The sequence below is a fragment of the Tupaia chinensis genome, unplaced genomic scaffold (assembly GCF_000334495.1).
Source record: "Tupaia chinensis unplaced genomic scaffold, TupChi_1.0 Scaffold144260_1, whole genome shotgun sequence".
Classification (NCBI taxonomy): domain Eukaryota; kingdom Metazoa; phylum Chordata; class Mammalia; order Scandentia; family Tupaiidae; genus Tupaia; species Tupaia belangeri.
Genome location: NW_006204118.1, coordinates 211149 through 228306, shown reverse-complemented (window position 1 = coordinate 228306; position 17158 = coordinate 211149). Strand labels below are relative to the sequence as shown.

At 36.7% G+C, this 17158-nt stretch overlaps 2 protein-coding genes across 2 annotated transcripts; both read right to left on the bottom strand.

Annotated features, from left to right (window-relative positions):
• Window positions 1-979: 979 nt before the first annotated feature.
• On the bottom strand, window positions 980-1699 carry LOC102484317 (olfactory receptor 51A4-like). Its single transcript, XM_006166466.1, has one exon. It carries the CDS (start codon window positions 1697-1699, stop codon window positions 980-982), a length of 720 nt encoding a protein of 239 aa, XP_006166528.1.
• A 2332-nt stretch (window positions 1700-4031) lies between these two features.
• LOC102483910 (olfactory receptor 51A7) lies at window positions 4032-4994 on the bottom strand. Its single transcript, XM_006166465.2, has one exon. It carries the CDS (start codon window positions 4971-4973, stop codon window positions 4032-4034), a length of 942 nt encoding a protein of 313 aa, XP_006166527.1. The 5' UTR covers window positions 4974-4994.
• Window positions 4995-17158: the final 12164 nt, after the last annotated feature.

Genomic DNA, 17158 nt, shown 5'->3' with positions numbered 1-17158 from the left:
GGTCCGGGACGTAAACCGCGGTCGACTACGTGGGAGTCCAGCGACATAGCCATTATGCTAACTGCTGGTTCCCAATATTCTGAATTCTTTATCTGACATATCCACAAGTTCCATTGTGCTGTCTGTAGATGATGAAGAGTTGTTCTTTTCTCTTGAGGGAAAGATATTTTCTTAGTTTCTCATATTTCTCATGCCTCTGCAGCAAATTCTGGTCATCCGATGGAATATTTAGAAGAGTCCACATGCAGAATCTTATGTCAACTGTCATACAACAAAAATGCAAGAACATGTATGTGATGATCAGGAAGGCTCACTGAGACTCAGCACTCAAAGTTTTCATTGAGGGACTGGTCAGAAAAGCACCATCTGCCTGACAGGAAATGGTGGAAAAACTTTTTAAATTTAATTTCCCACACACTGGACAAGGCCCAAGCTTATACACATGTCTTTCTAAAATGTGCAATTTCAAGACTTCTTTACTGTTCAGTAGTTATTGAATCAATGTGAACTTTATAATTTTGACAGTTTTATTTATACCATAATTGTAACTTCACTGTAAGTTTGATATCATTTCAAAATAAAAATATATTTGAAAAAGGAAATCAGCCCATGATAATACGGTGGTTAGGGTGGCTGTATCCCACATGGCCAAGTGCTTGACTTGAATCCCCAACCTGGTGGCTTGAGAAACACAACATGGTAAGTGCCTGTGCATGCATTACCAAAATACCAAAAGGGGGGAGATATGGAGAAGAAGGGATTGTGGCATGACCATGCCCCAGAGAGTGTGCTTTCTCTCTCTCTCTCTCTCTCACTTTCTCCTCCTCTCTCTCATGTAACCTCTGGCAAAAAATGAAAGTAAGAAAAGAAATCTAAATTGTCAATAAGTATATAAACAATGGAGCATAATTTCAAATTAAAAATAACTAGTTTGAAATGTTTATACTTTGTTATCTTTTAGAACTTTGGACTAGGACAACTAGCTGACCTTGAGATGTCCTTTGTGTGAGGCAATGCTCAGAACTATCTTCAGGATCAGCATGTAAGATATAGAAATGCATACCAAGTAGAATATAGATACAAGAGCCACAAAAAATCCATAGATGACATTGACCCTGTTGTCAGAGCAGGCCAGCTCCATGACATCCTGGTGGAGGCAATAAGAGTAGGATAAAAGGCTTTTCTTACAGAATTTGAGCCTCTTAAGGATAAAAGGGAAAGGGAGGAAACCTAAAATACATATTGTAGCAAATACAAGGCCAATTTTAATGACTCTGTCACTGGTCAAGATAGAAGTGTATTTTAAAGGACTGTTGATGGCTATGAAGCGGTCCACAGACATGATACAAAGTACTGATGACTCCATAGTTGAAAATACATGAATGAAAAACTCTGGTGCAAAGCAAGCATCTGAGGAAATTGCTGTGGCATTGAACAAGAAGATTCTCAGAATGGTAGGAAGAGAGGAGATGGACAGTCCTAGGTCAGAGAATGATAGCATAGAGAGAAAGTAATACATAGGTTCATGCAGAGAGGTCTCTGTTTTTATAAAAAAGATGATGGTGCTGTTCCCCAGGATGGCAGCAAAGTACGTAAGAGTTATTGGGATAGACACCCAAATGTAAGCATACTCCATCCCTGGTATCCCAATCAAGAAGAAGGTAGATATTTCCACTTCAGAGATGTTGAAGACTGACATTACAGAAATATGAGGGAATCAGGGTATGAGTCCCCAAAATGGCTTCCTGCAATAGCAACAATAAAGTGAGTCAACAGAGTGCGCTTTAGTCTTCTGGCTTGTGTAAATATTGAAATTTCACCTATTCTCTTATAGTCATGCTTAGGACTGAAACAATAGAAAAATAATAAACAATATGTTTTATGAAATATGAACAATAATCATATCAGGGCCCATTAAATGGGCTACGAGAGACACATGAAAATATGTAGATTAATCTTCAAAAATAATCACCAATGGATAAATATTCCAGATGTTTTCCCTGGACTCATCATACAAAAAATAATTAGTAAGAATTAGTATATTTCCTGTTTCTGTTTCCTAAAAGCACATTTTGTTACAATAGAGGTATTACAAGACTGAGAATTATATGGATAAATATGAGTCCAGCAAGGACTTCCACTTACTTCAATTACATTTGTAGCTACTGAAGAATACTAACTTTTAAGAAAACATGTTCTTTAGAATAATTTGTCTCTAAGATACAATAGTAAAGAGACAATTGTAGATACCAGAGACTGGATAGGAATGGTAGATAGTAGGCAGTGGGAGGGAAGGGTTCAGGAAAAAAAAAAAAGACAACACACACTACACACACACACACTCACACACTTAACAGATGTAAGAATGGAAAATTATCTGTTAAGGATGATGTGTATGGAAATATTTTTGACTTGATTGACATGCAATGCATGTATGCTTTGAAAAACCATATTGTATGGTGTAAAGATGTACAATGATTAAATGTAAATTTTTTAAAAAGGAGAGAAAATATAGTCTTAGCATGGCTGAACCTCAGAAATGCCAAGATGAAATTGATTGCCATAATTAGGCTCCTTTACTTCCAAGTCCAAAGAACCTCAAAGCCTATGTCTTTCCCGGCTCTGCCCATCTTGTGATGGCAGCTCTAGGGGAAAGGGAGCATGTGTGTAGCCTCCTAGTTTTGTGGGCAAAGGAGAAATACACAGGGGCATGAGAGCTCTTTTTTTTTTTTTTTTTTCCATCTTTCCTTCCATTTTTTTTTTTTTTTTTTTGAGAGGTTTTTCACTATAGGGCACGTGTGCTCGCCAGACAGACAGAGAGAGACATAGAGACAGAAAGCGAGAAATCACCCCCTGGGGGGATGGCCACGCCACAATCCCTTCTCCTCCATTCTTCTCTCGGGATCTTGGGTACGCACACACATGCGCCCAGCGTGAGTTTTAAGCCACTGGGTCTGGGACGCGAACCGCGGTCGACTACGTGGGAGTCCAGCGACATAGCCATTATGCTAACTGCTGGTCCCCCCCTCTTTCAAATTAAAATAAGACTTACTGGCCCCTGAAACATTTCACAATTAATTTTCCCTTGCTTTCAGGTTTTAAATCTTGTAAAGAAAAGGTTTTTGCAGTTTGCTTTGAACAATATGTGTAAGTGAATTTTTAATTATTTGAAATCTTTGTATTCCCCAATTATATTAATGAAACTATGAAAAAAAATTATGCAGGGAACCAGCATTACACCAACTACTGGTCCCGAGACAGGTATTTTTAATGTTTAATTTCAGTTGTTGATGACTGACCCACACACATATACACATAATAGATAATTAGGAGATAATGACTTGGTATTTTTAAAAATTATTTTATTTAACTTTATTTACTTATTTTTTAATTTGACCAGAAAGGGACAGAATGAGAGTGAGAGTGAGAGTGAAAGCGAGAGAGAGAGAGAGAGAGAGAGAGAGAGAGAAAGCGAGCAAGCAAGCAAGCCGCTAGGTCTGGGACCCAAACCATAGTTGGCCATGTGGGAGTCCAGCACCCTCAGCCACCATGCCACCTGCCAGCCCTGGCTTGGTATAAATTTACGTGCTTAATCTTTCAATATTCTTTAGTCACTATAGATAATGTTTTAATTAATTTGTGCCATGAACTTTTTCTTTTCGTATGTAAGCATATTATTCTTTTCTTTTTTTTTTTTTTACAGTAATACTTAGAAAACCTTTTTGATCTTTGTTAGGATTATACTGCTGAAGATGATATAATTATGTGGTTGATTGCATAGAAAAAAAAAAAAAAGGAGAAGCGAAGTTTAGTTTCAAGTATAGTACAGCCCAAGCCTAACTCTAAGATATTTAATTTAGAAAGTTCTCACTACTTAATTAAACAAATAAATTGACATTGTATAGACCTGCTGAGTATATGTAGTATATATTTCTGTTCAATCTTCATTCTTTCATTGGCATTCTTGAAGTCCTACATTTGGTCTGAAATTGCAAAATAAATTTGACTTTCATTGACTCTGAAATGTCCCGTCAATGCTGTTTTTCACATAATTTCACCAAGATCAGATTTCTCATCTGTTGACTCTTCACAGAGTACACAATGGGATTCATCAGAGGAGGAACTAGAAGGAAGACATCAGCTATTATGATCCGAATAACTGGGAGGACACTTTTGGAAAAGCGGTGAAGGGCAGCCAATGTGATGATAGGCACATAGAAGATGAGCACTGCAGAGATGTGGGAAATGCAGGTGTTGAGGACCTTGAGACGACCCCTGTGTGAGGCAATGCCCAGAACTATCTTCAGGATCAGCATGTAAGAGACAAAAATGCACGATAAGTCTAGCATAGCTGTGAGAGCCACAAAAAATCCGTAGATGACATTGACCCTGTTGTCAGAGCAGGCCAGCTTCATGACATCCTGGTGGAGGCAATAGGAGTGAGATAAAAGACTTTTCTTACAAAATGTGAGTCTCTTAAGAATAAAAGGGAAAGGGAGGACCAACAAAATACTTTTCATAGCAAATATAAGGCCAGTTTTAATAACTCTGTCACTGGTAAGGATAGAAGTATATCTCAAGGGGTTATGGATGGCTATGAAACGGTCAACAGACATAATGAGAAGTACTGATGACTCCATAGCTGAGAATCCATGAATGAAAAATTCCTGGGCAAAGCAGGCATCCGGGGAAATTGCTGTGGCATTGAACAAGAAGATTCTCAGCATGGTTGGAAGGGAGGAGATGGAGAGTCCCAGGTCAGAAAATGCCAGCATGGAGAGGAAGTAATACATAGGCTCATGCAGAGAGGTCTCTGTTTTTATGAAAAAGATGATGGTGCAGTTTCCTAGGATGGCAACAAGATACATAAGACATATGGGGATGGAGACCCAAATGTGGATATGCTCCATCTCTGGAATCCCAATCAGGAAAAATGTAGAGATTTTTACTTCAGAGGTGTTAAAGTCTGACATTTCAAAAATATTAGAGAATCCGAATAATAATCTCAGAAGAGGCCTCCTGCGATAGCATAAATAAATTGGGTCAACTGAATATGCTTTAGTCTTCTGTTTTATATAAATCTTGAAATTCCACCTATTTCCTATAATAAAATCATGTGTTTTATTGAATATAAATGGGTACTATCAAGACCATTATAAATAGGATATTGGAGGCATGTGAAAAAATATATATATCTTAATCTCTACAACTAAACACCAAGGGACACATTTAAGTATTCCAGATTCTTTTCCTGGATACATTATGCAGAAAATAAAAGCAAAATTTCATATTTATATTTCCTATAGCATATTTTGTTAAGATAATTATGGTATAAGGGTATAAGCTGGGTTTGTATAGATACATATGGATCAAAATAAGGACACTCACTGACTATAATAGCATTTGTAGTTAATAAAAATATTAATCTTTAGGAAAACATACTCTTTCAAAATATTTATTGGGAAAGCTGGTTATCCACATGAAAAAGAATGAAGTTAAACCCTACCTCACATCTTACATAAAAATTACCAGAAATTATTTGATAGGTCTATAACAACAAACCTCATAGAAGGAGTCATAGGACATATATGATTATGACCTTGGGTTAGGCAATGCATTGTAGACATGGTGCTAAAAGCATAAACATAACCATATACATGAATCATGCTTTATAAAAATCAAAAGACATTTAGAATGTAAACAGACAACTTGCTGAGTTAGTGGAAGTGTTCACAAACATATATCTGGATTTAAATTAGGAACATATAAAAGACTCCTACAACTCTACAGTGAATAGAAAAATAACCTCAGTATTGTTAGTCATTAGAAAAATGCAAGGCAAAGACAAAATGATATACTATTTCATCCAAAAAAAGGCTAATAAAAAAGGTTCAAATTATAATTGTTAATATGGTTACAGTGAAATTTGAAATTGACTATACTTTCGATGGTACTGTTAAATGTTTACCAGCTTTGGAAAACATTTTGGTAGTTTCTCAAATTGTAAACACATAGTTATTAGATGACAGAATTTCATTTCAATGTATATTCCCAAGAGCCAGGAAAACATTTGTTCACATAAAAACTTGTACATGCCCAATTGAATGTAGAGGGAAGATTGCATAAACTGTTGTCCATGCATACAACTTAGTAATAAATAAGTGAAGTCCTGATATATGGTACAAGATGAATAAACCTTCAAAACATCGTGCTAAATGAAAAAAAGGTAACATAAGTTGACATATTACATTATTCTAATGATAAGAAATGTCCAGAATTGGCAACTCCGTAAAGAAAGACTATAGAGCAGTTCTCAGAGAATGAAAGGAATGAATGGAAAATGACTCATGGTGAATACATGATTTCTTTTCAGATTGATTAAATTATTATGTGAAATAGTGATAGTTATTTAGCACTGTGAATATACTAAAACCCACTGAATTATATATTTTAAACGAATGAATATTTAATTTTATGTCAGTAATATCTCAATAAATCTGTTATAAGACAAAATTACATCCCCAAGTACTCACCTTTTTAACTCTTTATGCACCAAATTTATGTTTAGAAATTACTTAAAAAAAAAAAGAAAAGCTGCCTGGAGACACTACTATGACATCTTTATAATGGGTTCAGGGTAGACTATTCTGATAGCTACTTAGAAAATTTTGAAGTTCACTGAAATGATTGACCAGTCACTTTAGGGTCAAAGGTATATGAATTTTGGTACCAAATATGAAATATAATATAGGACTATTAAATAGAGTTTGTTCTACACAGGGGATCCTGTCAAGGCAAGTAGGTCTGAGTGGAGAAATGAAGATAAGCTAAGTAAAGGAATTACCTGAAACCACATGTTACTATCTACTGTTTCCATAAAACAGAAAAGTGCACATTGTGAGGTCAGCAGGTGGCATGCTGGTTAAGGTGCTGGACTCCCACATGGCCAACCACAGTTTAAGTCCAAGACCTACTGGCTTGCATTCTCTCTTTCTCTGGTGACTGCATGTGCCCTACAGTAAACTTAAACAAATAATTGTAGTAAATAAATAATTTTTTAAAGTGTGGATTTAAAAAAATAATACATGCAAATAACATAAGCCTGCCTTTTTAAAAAAGAATTATTCAATTTTACTTATCATTATTTTGTAATTTGACCAGAAAGAGACAGATAAAAAGAGAGAGAGAGAGGGATGGAAAGTGAGAAAGCAAAGCACCAGGTCCAGGACTCAATTCATGGTTGGCCATGTGGGAATCCAGTGCATTAGCCACCACACCACCTGAAAGACCCTGAGCCTGCATCTTTTTGTCCCATCAAGTCTCGTGATTCCTGCTTATGTATAGCCATGTTAAAACAGAACATCAGGACCAAAACAGGATGGGTAGATATATTTTCAGTCACCTACATCAGAGACTGTATAGATCAACAGGATAAAAAGAATTTTTGAATATTTTGAATATTTTATGTTGATTTGATTATATTTACTGGCTAGAGTGCTGACCTTAATGCTTTCCATAATCATTCTTAATATGGCCATGAACCATGAATTAGAGTTCAAGTTCAGAATGGGAACTCTTCAGGTTTTTATTCTCTCCCTGTTAGTCAATCGTATACAGAAACATTCTATTTTCTCTGTGTTCTCTTAGTTCTTGTCCATCTACTTCAAAACCTTATTTGGTTACAGTATGTTTATTCCCAAATGTCATTTTTAAAGTTTTTTTTCATGCACTAGAGAGACACATAGACATAGACAGGCTCCTCGAACAGAGCCCTCATTCTGTGATCAACCCTGTCTTGCGCACCCAGCATACTAAGGGGGCCTCTCAGGACAGGATCCAAGGACCTATACCATATGGGTCAAGTTGTGCTACCATTGAGTCAACACCTGGCTCTTATCTCTAAGCCTCTCATAAAAAACTTAAGAGACAGGAATAAAATTAAGCAAGAAATTTAACATTGAGTGTTGCAGTTTAACTCAGAGGAAACAATTCAAAACTCAAGAAAAGCAGTATAGGAGTAGTGGCTCAGAAACACAGCAGGCATGTACTATATTTATGGAATGTAAGAAAGAAAAGAAAGGATACAGGAGAAAAATTGCAAACAAAAAATAAGAGAGAGAAAGGAGAGAGAGAAAATAAAAGAAAAAAGAAACAAAAAATATTAAGAGTATCTAAGAATATTTAGAAAACAATCGACATCAAAAAGATCTGGGAAGTTGGATGGTGATTCAGAGCTACAATGCAATGTTCTATGAGGCCGACCCACTTGAGGAGGTTACTAATACCATTCAGAGACATCCCTGAGTACACTGGGCATGTCTGTGCCCATTATTCAGGCTAGAGCTGGGGGTGGATTGCAGCATCAAGGACTTGTTAAGGCCAGCAGGTAGCATGTTCATTAAGGCACTGGACCCCCACATGGTTGACCCAGGTTCAAGTCACAGACTTGGCAGCTTCACAATCATGCTGGGTGCATGTATGTGTGTGCCCAAAATACTAGGAGAAGAATGAAGGACAAGGGATTGTGATGCGGCCATCCTGCCTTAGGGGCAATTTCCCACTTTCCCTTTCACTGTCTCTCTCCATCTCTCTCTGGTTAGTGCATGTGTCCTATAGCAAAAAGAAAACAGAACAAAAACGGTAATAAAAAACTACAAACCATGGATAGGTTTTTGTTAGAATCATAAGGTTGCTTTCTTGTAAATTGAAAAAGAAAAAAATATAAAGCAAAGATTTTAACGTAGTTAGAAGCATGACAAGTGAAGACAGATGGTGGAGACAGACACTTCTCATGGTCACAATTGCTTTCTCACTGATGCTCACTGCAAATGCAGTTGTCTCACATATTACTACCCCGAAACAACTATCCCAACATATAGGGCATTAACTCTGCCATTCAGGAAATGTCACCCAAGAGTGAAGACTAAGGTCTCTTCGTGCTGAGAATATTATTTTGGAATAGCACTTGGCTGATTTCCATGAGTTAGGCAGAACTCTTGGTATCTATCCTGCATTTACAAACCCTGTTAGACCTTTTAAAGGTTTTGGGTTCTGGCATCCATCCTAATCACTTGATGACCAGAGTCAGACAGAAAGTATGTGAATCGCTATCTTTAACTGGTGCAAAGGTAAGTGCAACCATGAATATTCAGGAAACTTACCTGTGAGTTTGTAGGTACTTGATCCCATAGGTAAGACTACAAAGGAAATAAAGGTGTCACACTGACACCAGAATCTCAGTGTTGTCCAAGGGCAATTTATCCTAATTTGCGAGGTCTACTCCAGTCTCCCTGATGCATTCCCAATTGATCTGATGCTCTGGGGATTCCAACTCAGAAGATCATATTTGGGGAAAACAAACTTCCTGAAGATGAACCCTCAAACAGCAATGGAACCAAGAAGAGCTAAACAATTCTAGCAAGTGGAAATGATTAACTAATTGTGGAGAACACCATGTAAGCCTCCTCTGTTTTCTCTGACAGAATCATACTGGTCTCTTCCAGCATCCCAGAGCAGTACAGAATAACCTTAGAGCAGTTTCACAGTGTCTAACTGTGGTTTCATGTGTTTTCCGCTTTCATTAATTTTAACATTCTTTAAATTACAAATTTTTTCTTCCCCAAAATTAGAACTTGAAAAATTAATGTAAATCTAGCATCTTTATGGCCAGAGGTTTTCAAGTCAGACTTCAGCATGGAGTCATAAAAATACAGAAGTTTAAGACCTATTCAAGAGTCATTGAATCTCTTACTTTCCTTATATAATTTTCAATGTTTCCATGGTATAGTATGTATATTGTTTCTCATAATTTTTACAACATATTCTAACGTTGCTTTCACCATCGAGATTATACTTATTCATTTCTAAATATATGCTGTAACATTTACTATTCTTAAACGTAGGCCTATGATTATCCTTACAGATACTTTTTTTAACATTTATTCATTCATTTATTTATTTTACATCTTTTAATACTTTCAATCACATTATTTAGCTTACAAGGTGATCATTTCAATATAAGAACATTTCTCCCCGGTCGAGTTGATAAAAATATAACAAAACCACTTCACTGTCTCAACAATGCTGTCTTCGTATCCCTACTCCAAATGTTCTTCCCCAGGCCCCACTCCTCCACACACACCCCATCTGGCATTCCCTTACAGATACTTTTGTTGAAAGGTTATTTTATAATGATTTTATCTTATTTTGTACATCAAAGAAACAGGAAAATTTTGTCAGCTGCATCTTTATACTATCAATTGACATCAAAATTTTTCAGTAACAAATTAGCCATGGCCTTTACAGGTAGATATCTCTCTTAAATTAGCTTAACTTTTTTGAAACTAAAGGTAGTTTTTGTTTGATTCTGATGTACTCCTGAAAGCTCTACATTCTTACTGAGTGTTTTTCCTTTTTATGACAATGGGTTATTTATAGAGGCTCTATAACAATTTGTTTTCCTTTAAGGAGGATATACTTTAATAAGTTGATTATTCAACTCCCTTGTTAAGGTATTTTCATCCACTTTTATGTTAGGTTAACTTTATGATCGCAGCTCCGACAAAGCCTTCCCAAGGTAAACTGTGCTAATGACTGGCTGATACAGCGTTTAGGTGGTAAAAGATATCACAGGATACTTGGGATATTCTGGGAACTTCAAGAAAAGAAAATCTTGCTAACCTGAAGGAGTAATTTGATACAGAGAGTTTAAAATATCTAATCTGAGATTCCCTATGAAAACCTATAAGCATGTTAAGGATGCTTAGATGATAAATTAGCATTTTTATTGTCCTTGTATAACTAATGAGGTCAGATCTTATAGGGAATGTCTTACTTTGTGTTCAAGACTAATCTCCTTGAGATTGTTATTAAATTGAGAGAGTACAGGGCAAAAGTTAAGTCTAGGTGGAAAATTATGCATTATTTAGAGCATACCCTTCCAGGTTATCAGATTCCAAATATAGGGGTACTTTGCACTTCATTACCCTTGAGATAATTTATGAGTCTGTAAGTAGTACTTACTAACATACTTCAAAGTAATTCATATGTAGAGATATGCTTATAAACCCTTTCTGGTAGAAATTAACTGACTTCCTTTCCTACTGTGGAGAATCTATTTCTGTACTTCTTTTTTTTTTCTCCCAGTTTTGCTATGGAGCACATGTGCTTGCTGGAGACACACACGACGTGCACACACACACACACACACACACACACACACACACACAGAAATATAGCAATACACCTAAAGCCTTAATGATATAATTAATATTTTTATTGTGTCCTATTATAAAGTTAACAGTTTCTTATTGAACCTGCATAGTCATGAAGATAAAAATGAAATTAGTTTCCAAATTCTGAGGGGAGATAGTGAAAGTGAAATGTAGTGAAAATTTTAGTTCTTTATAACTAGATTAAATGAAAATACAAAGCAAGACGAAGAGCAAGTTTGCTCCTGGCAGGTGGGAATGGGCTGCCTAAGGGTAGATAAAAGCATGGAGGGTTTCTCTGCTTGGTGCACTTTTCTGGGTCTCTGTGCATTATTTAGAGCATACCCTTCCAGGTTATCAGATTCCAAATATAGGGGTACTTTGCACTTCATTACCCTTGAGATAATTTATGAGTCTGTAAGTAGTACTTACTAACATACTTCAAAGTAATTCATATGTAGAGATATGCTTATAAACCCTTTCTGGTAGAAATTAACTGACTTCCTTTCCTACTGTGGAGAATCTATTTCTGTACTTCTTTTTTTTTTCTCCCAGTGTTGCTATGGAGCACATGTGCTTGCTGGAGACACACACGACGTGCACACACACACACACACACACACACACACACACACACACAGAAATATAGCAATACACCTAAAGCCTTAATGATATAATTAATATTTTTATTGTGTCCTATTATAAAGTTAACAGTTTCTTATTGAACCTGCATAGTCATGAAGATAAAAATGAAATTAGTTTCCAAATTCTGAGGGGAGATAGTGAAAGTGAAATGTAGTGAAAATTTTAGTTCTTTATAACTAGATTAAATGAAAATACAAAGCAAGACGAAGAGCAAGTTTGCTCCTGGCAGGTGGGAATGGGCTGCCTAAGGGTAGATAAAAGCATGGAGGGTTTCTCTGCTTGGTGCACTTTTCTGGGTCTCTGTGGGGTACCTCCCTCTTCTGCCTAGTTTTAATAGGCTTTTTCCTTTTCTCTTCCCTTTGTTTTCTACTCCCCTTCCTGGCACTTCCCTTCTTGTTTTGCATATCCTCTGTTGGGCCTTACTGTATAATAACTACCCTAAGAAACATAGAGAAGAGGGGTCAGGAAGAGAGTAAAATCTGCAAGGCAAATGATATGCTAAGGAGAAAAAAAATAAATGATTCAATCTTACTTATAAAAGATTATCTGAATTTCTGTAAGTTATATATGACTTAAGAAAAAAGGGAAATAACCCTTATATCTCCAGAATACAGAACATTAAGTACCAGTTTTGTTCTAAAACAAAGCCCGTAATTATTATTTATGAGTGCATTAAATTCCATATAATAAATTTTGTTTCACTTTAAATTTATGCAAGTTATATATGGCCTAAGGAAAAAAAGGAAATAACCTTTGTCTCTCCAGGAAACAGAACATTAATCACCAGCCATGTTCCAAAACAAAGCCCATAATTATTATTTATGAATGCATTCAATTCTATGTAAAAAAATAATTTTTCTTGGTTGTGTGTTAGCGGTTTTGTGAACCTGTCAACTTCTAAGCATACTGAGAGTTCATTGATTGTTTCTGTGACACAACAGAGATAATAATTGGAATGATGATTGATAACATTGTACCATGGCACATCACTAATAAAGTATTGACAAATTTCTGTGATTACTGAAATGACATTTTAGTAACACAAATATAGCTCATGGAAGGTTAAGTATCTCTTCTGATTTGGCAGTGCTTTCTATGCAAATTGGCTGTCAACTATACCAAATTATTATTTTTCATATGCATTTATTTTTTTATTTTATTTATTTATCTTTTTAATGAGAGAGAAAGAGTGAGGAAGGGAGATGGGTACCCTGACAGGATCTTGCTAGGCTGCTATCCTTCCCCCATCTTTCCAGCCAGCCAAGATCAGAGTTGTACATGGGCCAGGCATGTTCTTGCCAACGTGGGATCCAAATTAGGGCCTTCACATGAGGCTCCAGTATCATTCAGTGGTGGCCTATCATCTTCACACTGTGGCTAAGCCAAACCAAGTGATTTAATTTTATATTTATCTTTATAAAGTGGAAAGACAAATCCTTTGGGATTTTCAAGGGGCTCTCTGGCAAATCTCAAGATCAATGTGTTAGTGTGGAGACAAGGATCACAGTTCTTGTCTTCTTAGAAGAAAAACATTTAGCCCAAACACAGAAATATAGTGAAAGTTTTAATTCTTTATAATCTGCAAGGCAAATGATATGTTAATGAGCTGAAGGTCACTTTAGGTCAGCAGTGAGCATGCCCCTAGTTACATAATGTTTCTTCAAGTTATGTAAGGTCCCCTGTACTGCTCCCTATGTTTAGTATTAGGATGTTCCCAATCATCAGAGGGTAGTCTGGGGTATATCCCATGTGTGGGGCCTATAAATCTCCAGATCCCACATGGCAGCCCCTGTTATGTGAGTCACACATACAGAAGCTTCAGAAAAATACCTGGCGTGTGTGTGTGTGTGTGTGTGTGTGTGTGTGTGTGTGTGTTTTCCTGCTCAAAATCCCACAAGGAAGGAGAGATGCAGGAGAAGGGATTGCTGAGTGACAATAAGTCATGGAGGATGTTTTCTCCTCTCCCATTCCTTTTTTTTTTCTCTTCATATGCAAGCACATGTACCCACTAGTTTATTCTCTTATATTTTAATAGATTTATTTACATACATTGTTTATACCATAAATATAGGTAGACATTCTGTTACAGAAACAATTAGAATAAAGACAATTATGAAATGTTGGTCATAGAACAGGATTCTATACTAAGATAGCAAATTTTTGACTATTTTATAATTCCTAGAGGTATAGGCTTCCTCACACACATTTAAAATTTTTTTTTTTAGAGAGACTTTTGCTCTAGGACACATGTGCTCATCAGAGAGACGGCAGAGAGACAGAAAGTTAGAAATCACTCCCCGGCCATGCCACAATCTCTTCTTCTTTCTCCTCATGGGATCTTGGGCATGCCTGCAAACACATCTGGCGTGAGTTTTAAACCAGTGATCCGAGACTTGAACTGTAGTTGACTACATGGGAGTCCAGTGACATAAGCATTATTCTGGTTTCTACACAGCACAGTTTTTAATGTAGCATGAAGAACATGTTTATTAACAGATTCAAATATACTTAATTTTTCTATAGCATATGAATATGATTCCAATAGTATATAATCTTAAGCTTATGCTTAAGAGCATATGCAAGCTTATGCTTAGTGGTGAATATTTTAGTATTTTATTTTACTTAAAACTCATCTAGATATTAGTGAATACATTCATTACTCAGTTTAGTTTAGCATGGCATTATGGTTACAAGTTGCCAAAAATATTTTGAAAAATAATTTAATACCAAAAAAGATAGCTTTCATCTTAAGTAATTTCTCTGTTTATTATTTATTTATTTCTGGGAGAGGTTTTTGCTATTGGGCGTGTGTGCTCTCCAGAAAGACAGAGACAGAGAAACAGAAAGAGAGAAGTCAGCCCACCCAGGGGGGATGGCTATGCTGCAATCCCTTCTCCTCCATTCTCCTCTTGGGATCTTGGGCACTCACGCATACGCATCCGACGTGAGTTTAGGCCACCAGATTTGGGACTCGAGCTGTGGCTGGCTACATGGGAGTCCAGTGACATAGCCATTATGGCAATTGCTGGTCTCTCTCTGTTTATTTTTACAGCACATGCATGTTAGATAAGCATGATAAAAATAAAAACTTAAAATGCTGAATATGTGCTTTACTGCAGTGCTTAATACAAGTGAAGTAATAGATATAAAAAATTCAGTTTTACTGCATCTTATACATTTGTTCTTAGGTTGTATTAAATTGTAATATTGGAGATCAGTAGATATAATATTACCTTGTGCAACTAATAAACACAAGTAGAATTAAACAGTCTGCTCATGTTTTACATAATGCTGAAACTCAGAAGACAGGAGCTTTTATTAAACCACAATATAAAATTAACTTTATTTAACAAAGACTTGCTTAAGACAAATAAACTCGAAAAATATTCTTTTAGTTTATATATTTCTGGGACTTTTAGAAAGATCTAACTTTAGAAAATGACTCATTCATCTCTAAGACAATTAGAGTATTATCTAAGGAATTCTATAAATAAGCTTGGTAGTACCACACAGAGATAGAAAAATATTACATACACATACATACATACTTAAACAAATAGACAACAAACATAAATAAACATAACTTTCATTTAAACATTTTTAGATATGAATCAGTAAAACATAAACAATACAAATATTTGATACTAACTGGTTAACATATTTAGCTCTCATCTTCACTCTATACTTTTAACCAAATTGTGCTTCTAACAAAAATAAGACTACTGAATCCTTAAGGACTAAAGATTATTTATTTAATTACCTTTAGACAGCATCTCACTATGTCACAATCCTTCTGCATCAACCTCCTGACCTGGGACTCCTGAGCTGGGACTATTGGTAAGCAGCGCCATACTAAAGTTTAAGATTAGCTGAGAATCTACCTGGGCTTATGTGACCTCAGCCTGCATAGCAGCAGTGTCGACGAGCACATGCCATCATGGCTGAGAGCAAGGCTGAGGATTTTGTTAAGGGAGTATTTGCAGAGAAAACTTTGAAGGTTTTCTTTTGCCCTGATATGTACTTTTGTGGAAGCTGTAGATCACCTTTTAGGTGAATGTCTAAGGAGACATCAAGCAGGTGCCTGGCTGTCTTCAAATCCCATGTGATTGAATACAATGCACTTTATTTACAATTAGATTGTTTTCTTTCAGTCTCAGGGCTTTGTTTTTTGGGATCCCTGAGTTCCTTGAGAGCTTTGTGTGGTAAAGGGGGTTGAAAATAAAAGGACTAGGGAGGTGAAGAGCTGAAATGAGAAGGGGGAGGTCAGGCTGGGTGAAAGGGAAGGAAGAAGTGGGAGCTGCAGAGGGGTTCAGCAAAGGATTTGAGGGAACTAAAGGAAAGATTGAAGATGACAAAAAGGTGGTTCTGGCAGGTGGTGTAGTGGTTAAGGGTGCTGGACTTCCACATGGCCAACCGCAGTTTAAGTCCCAAACCTGGTGGCTTGCTTTCTCGCTTTCTCTTTCTCTCTCTCACTTGCTCTGTCCCTCTCTGGTCAAACTGAAATAAATAAATAAATAAACAAATAGTTAAAATCAAATAATTCTTAAAAAAAAAAAGTGACAAAAGGAGAAATAATGGGAAGGAAGACCTCAGAGTAGCCAGTTTAAGGAGATCTGTTCTGTAGAGAGGCTTTTGAAATTCCAAATTATCCTCAGTAAAATCATGTCAACAAGAAGGAAGTGGAAGTGGATTTAGTTGGTAGAGCATATAGTCAGCAAGGATTCAAGAGGGGGTTTCAGCTGACTGAGATATTCCCACTGGGAGAAGCAGGATCAAATAGAGAGAACAGAATATTCTCACAAATAGCCAGAGGAGAAACTACCCAGGCAAGGAGTCAAGGAATAAATTCTACTGAAAACAAGGAGCAATGGGAACCAGCAGATAGCGTAATGGCTATGTCGCTGGACTCCCACGTAGTCGAGCACGGTTCGTGTCCCGGATCCGGTGGCTTAAAGCTCACACCGGGCACGTGTGCGTGCGTGCCCAAGATCCCGAGAGGAGAATGGAGGAGAAGGGATTGCAGCATGGCCATCCCCCCTGGGGGGTGATTTCTCGCTTTCTGTCTCTAATGTCTCTCTCTGTCTGTCTCTCTGGCACGCGCCCTATAGCGAAAATCTCTCCAATAAAAACAAAAAACAAAAAACAAAAAAAACAAGGAGCAGTAAGAACAACTAATCCAGGAGTTAAGGAATAATCCCCATATAAGACAGAAGAAATACTTCCAAAACAGCAGGACTCAGACAAAGAAGCTTGGGCACCTAGCCTAGCTTATTCTTACTTGGGACTTTAGCATCTACTCAAAA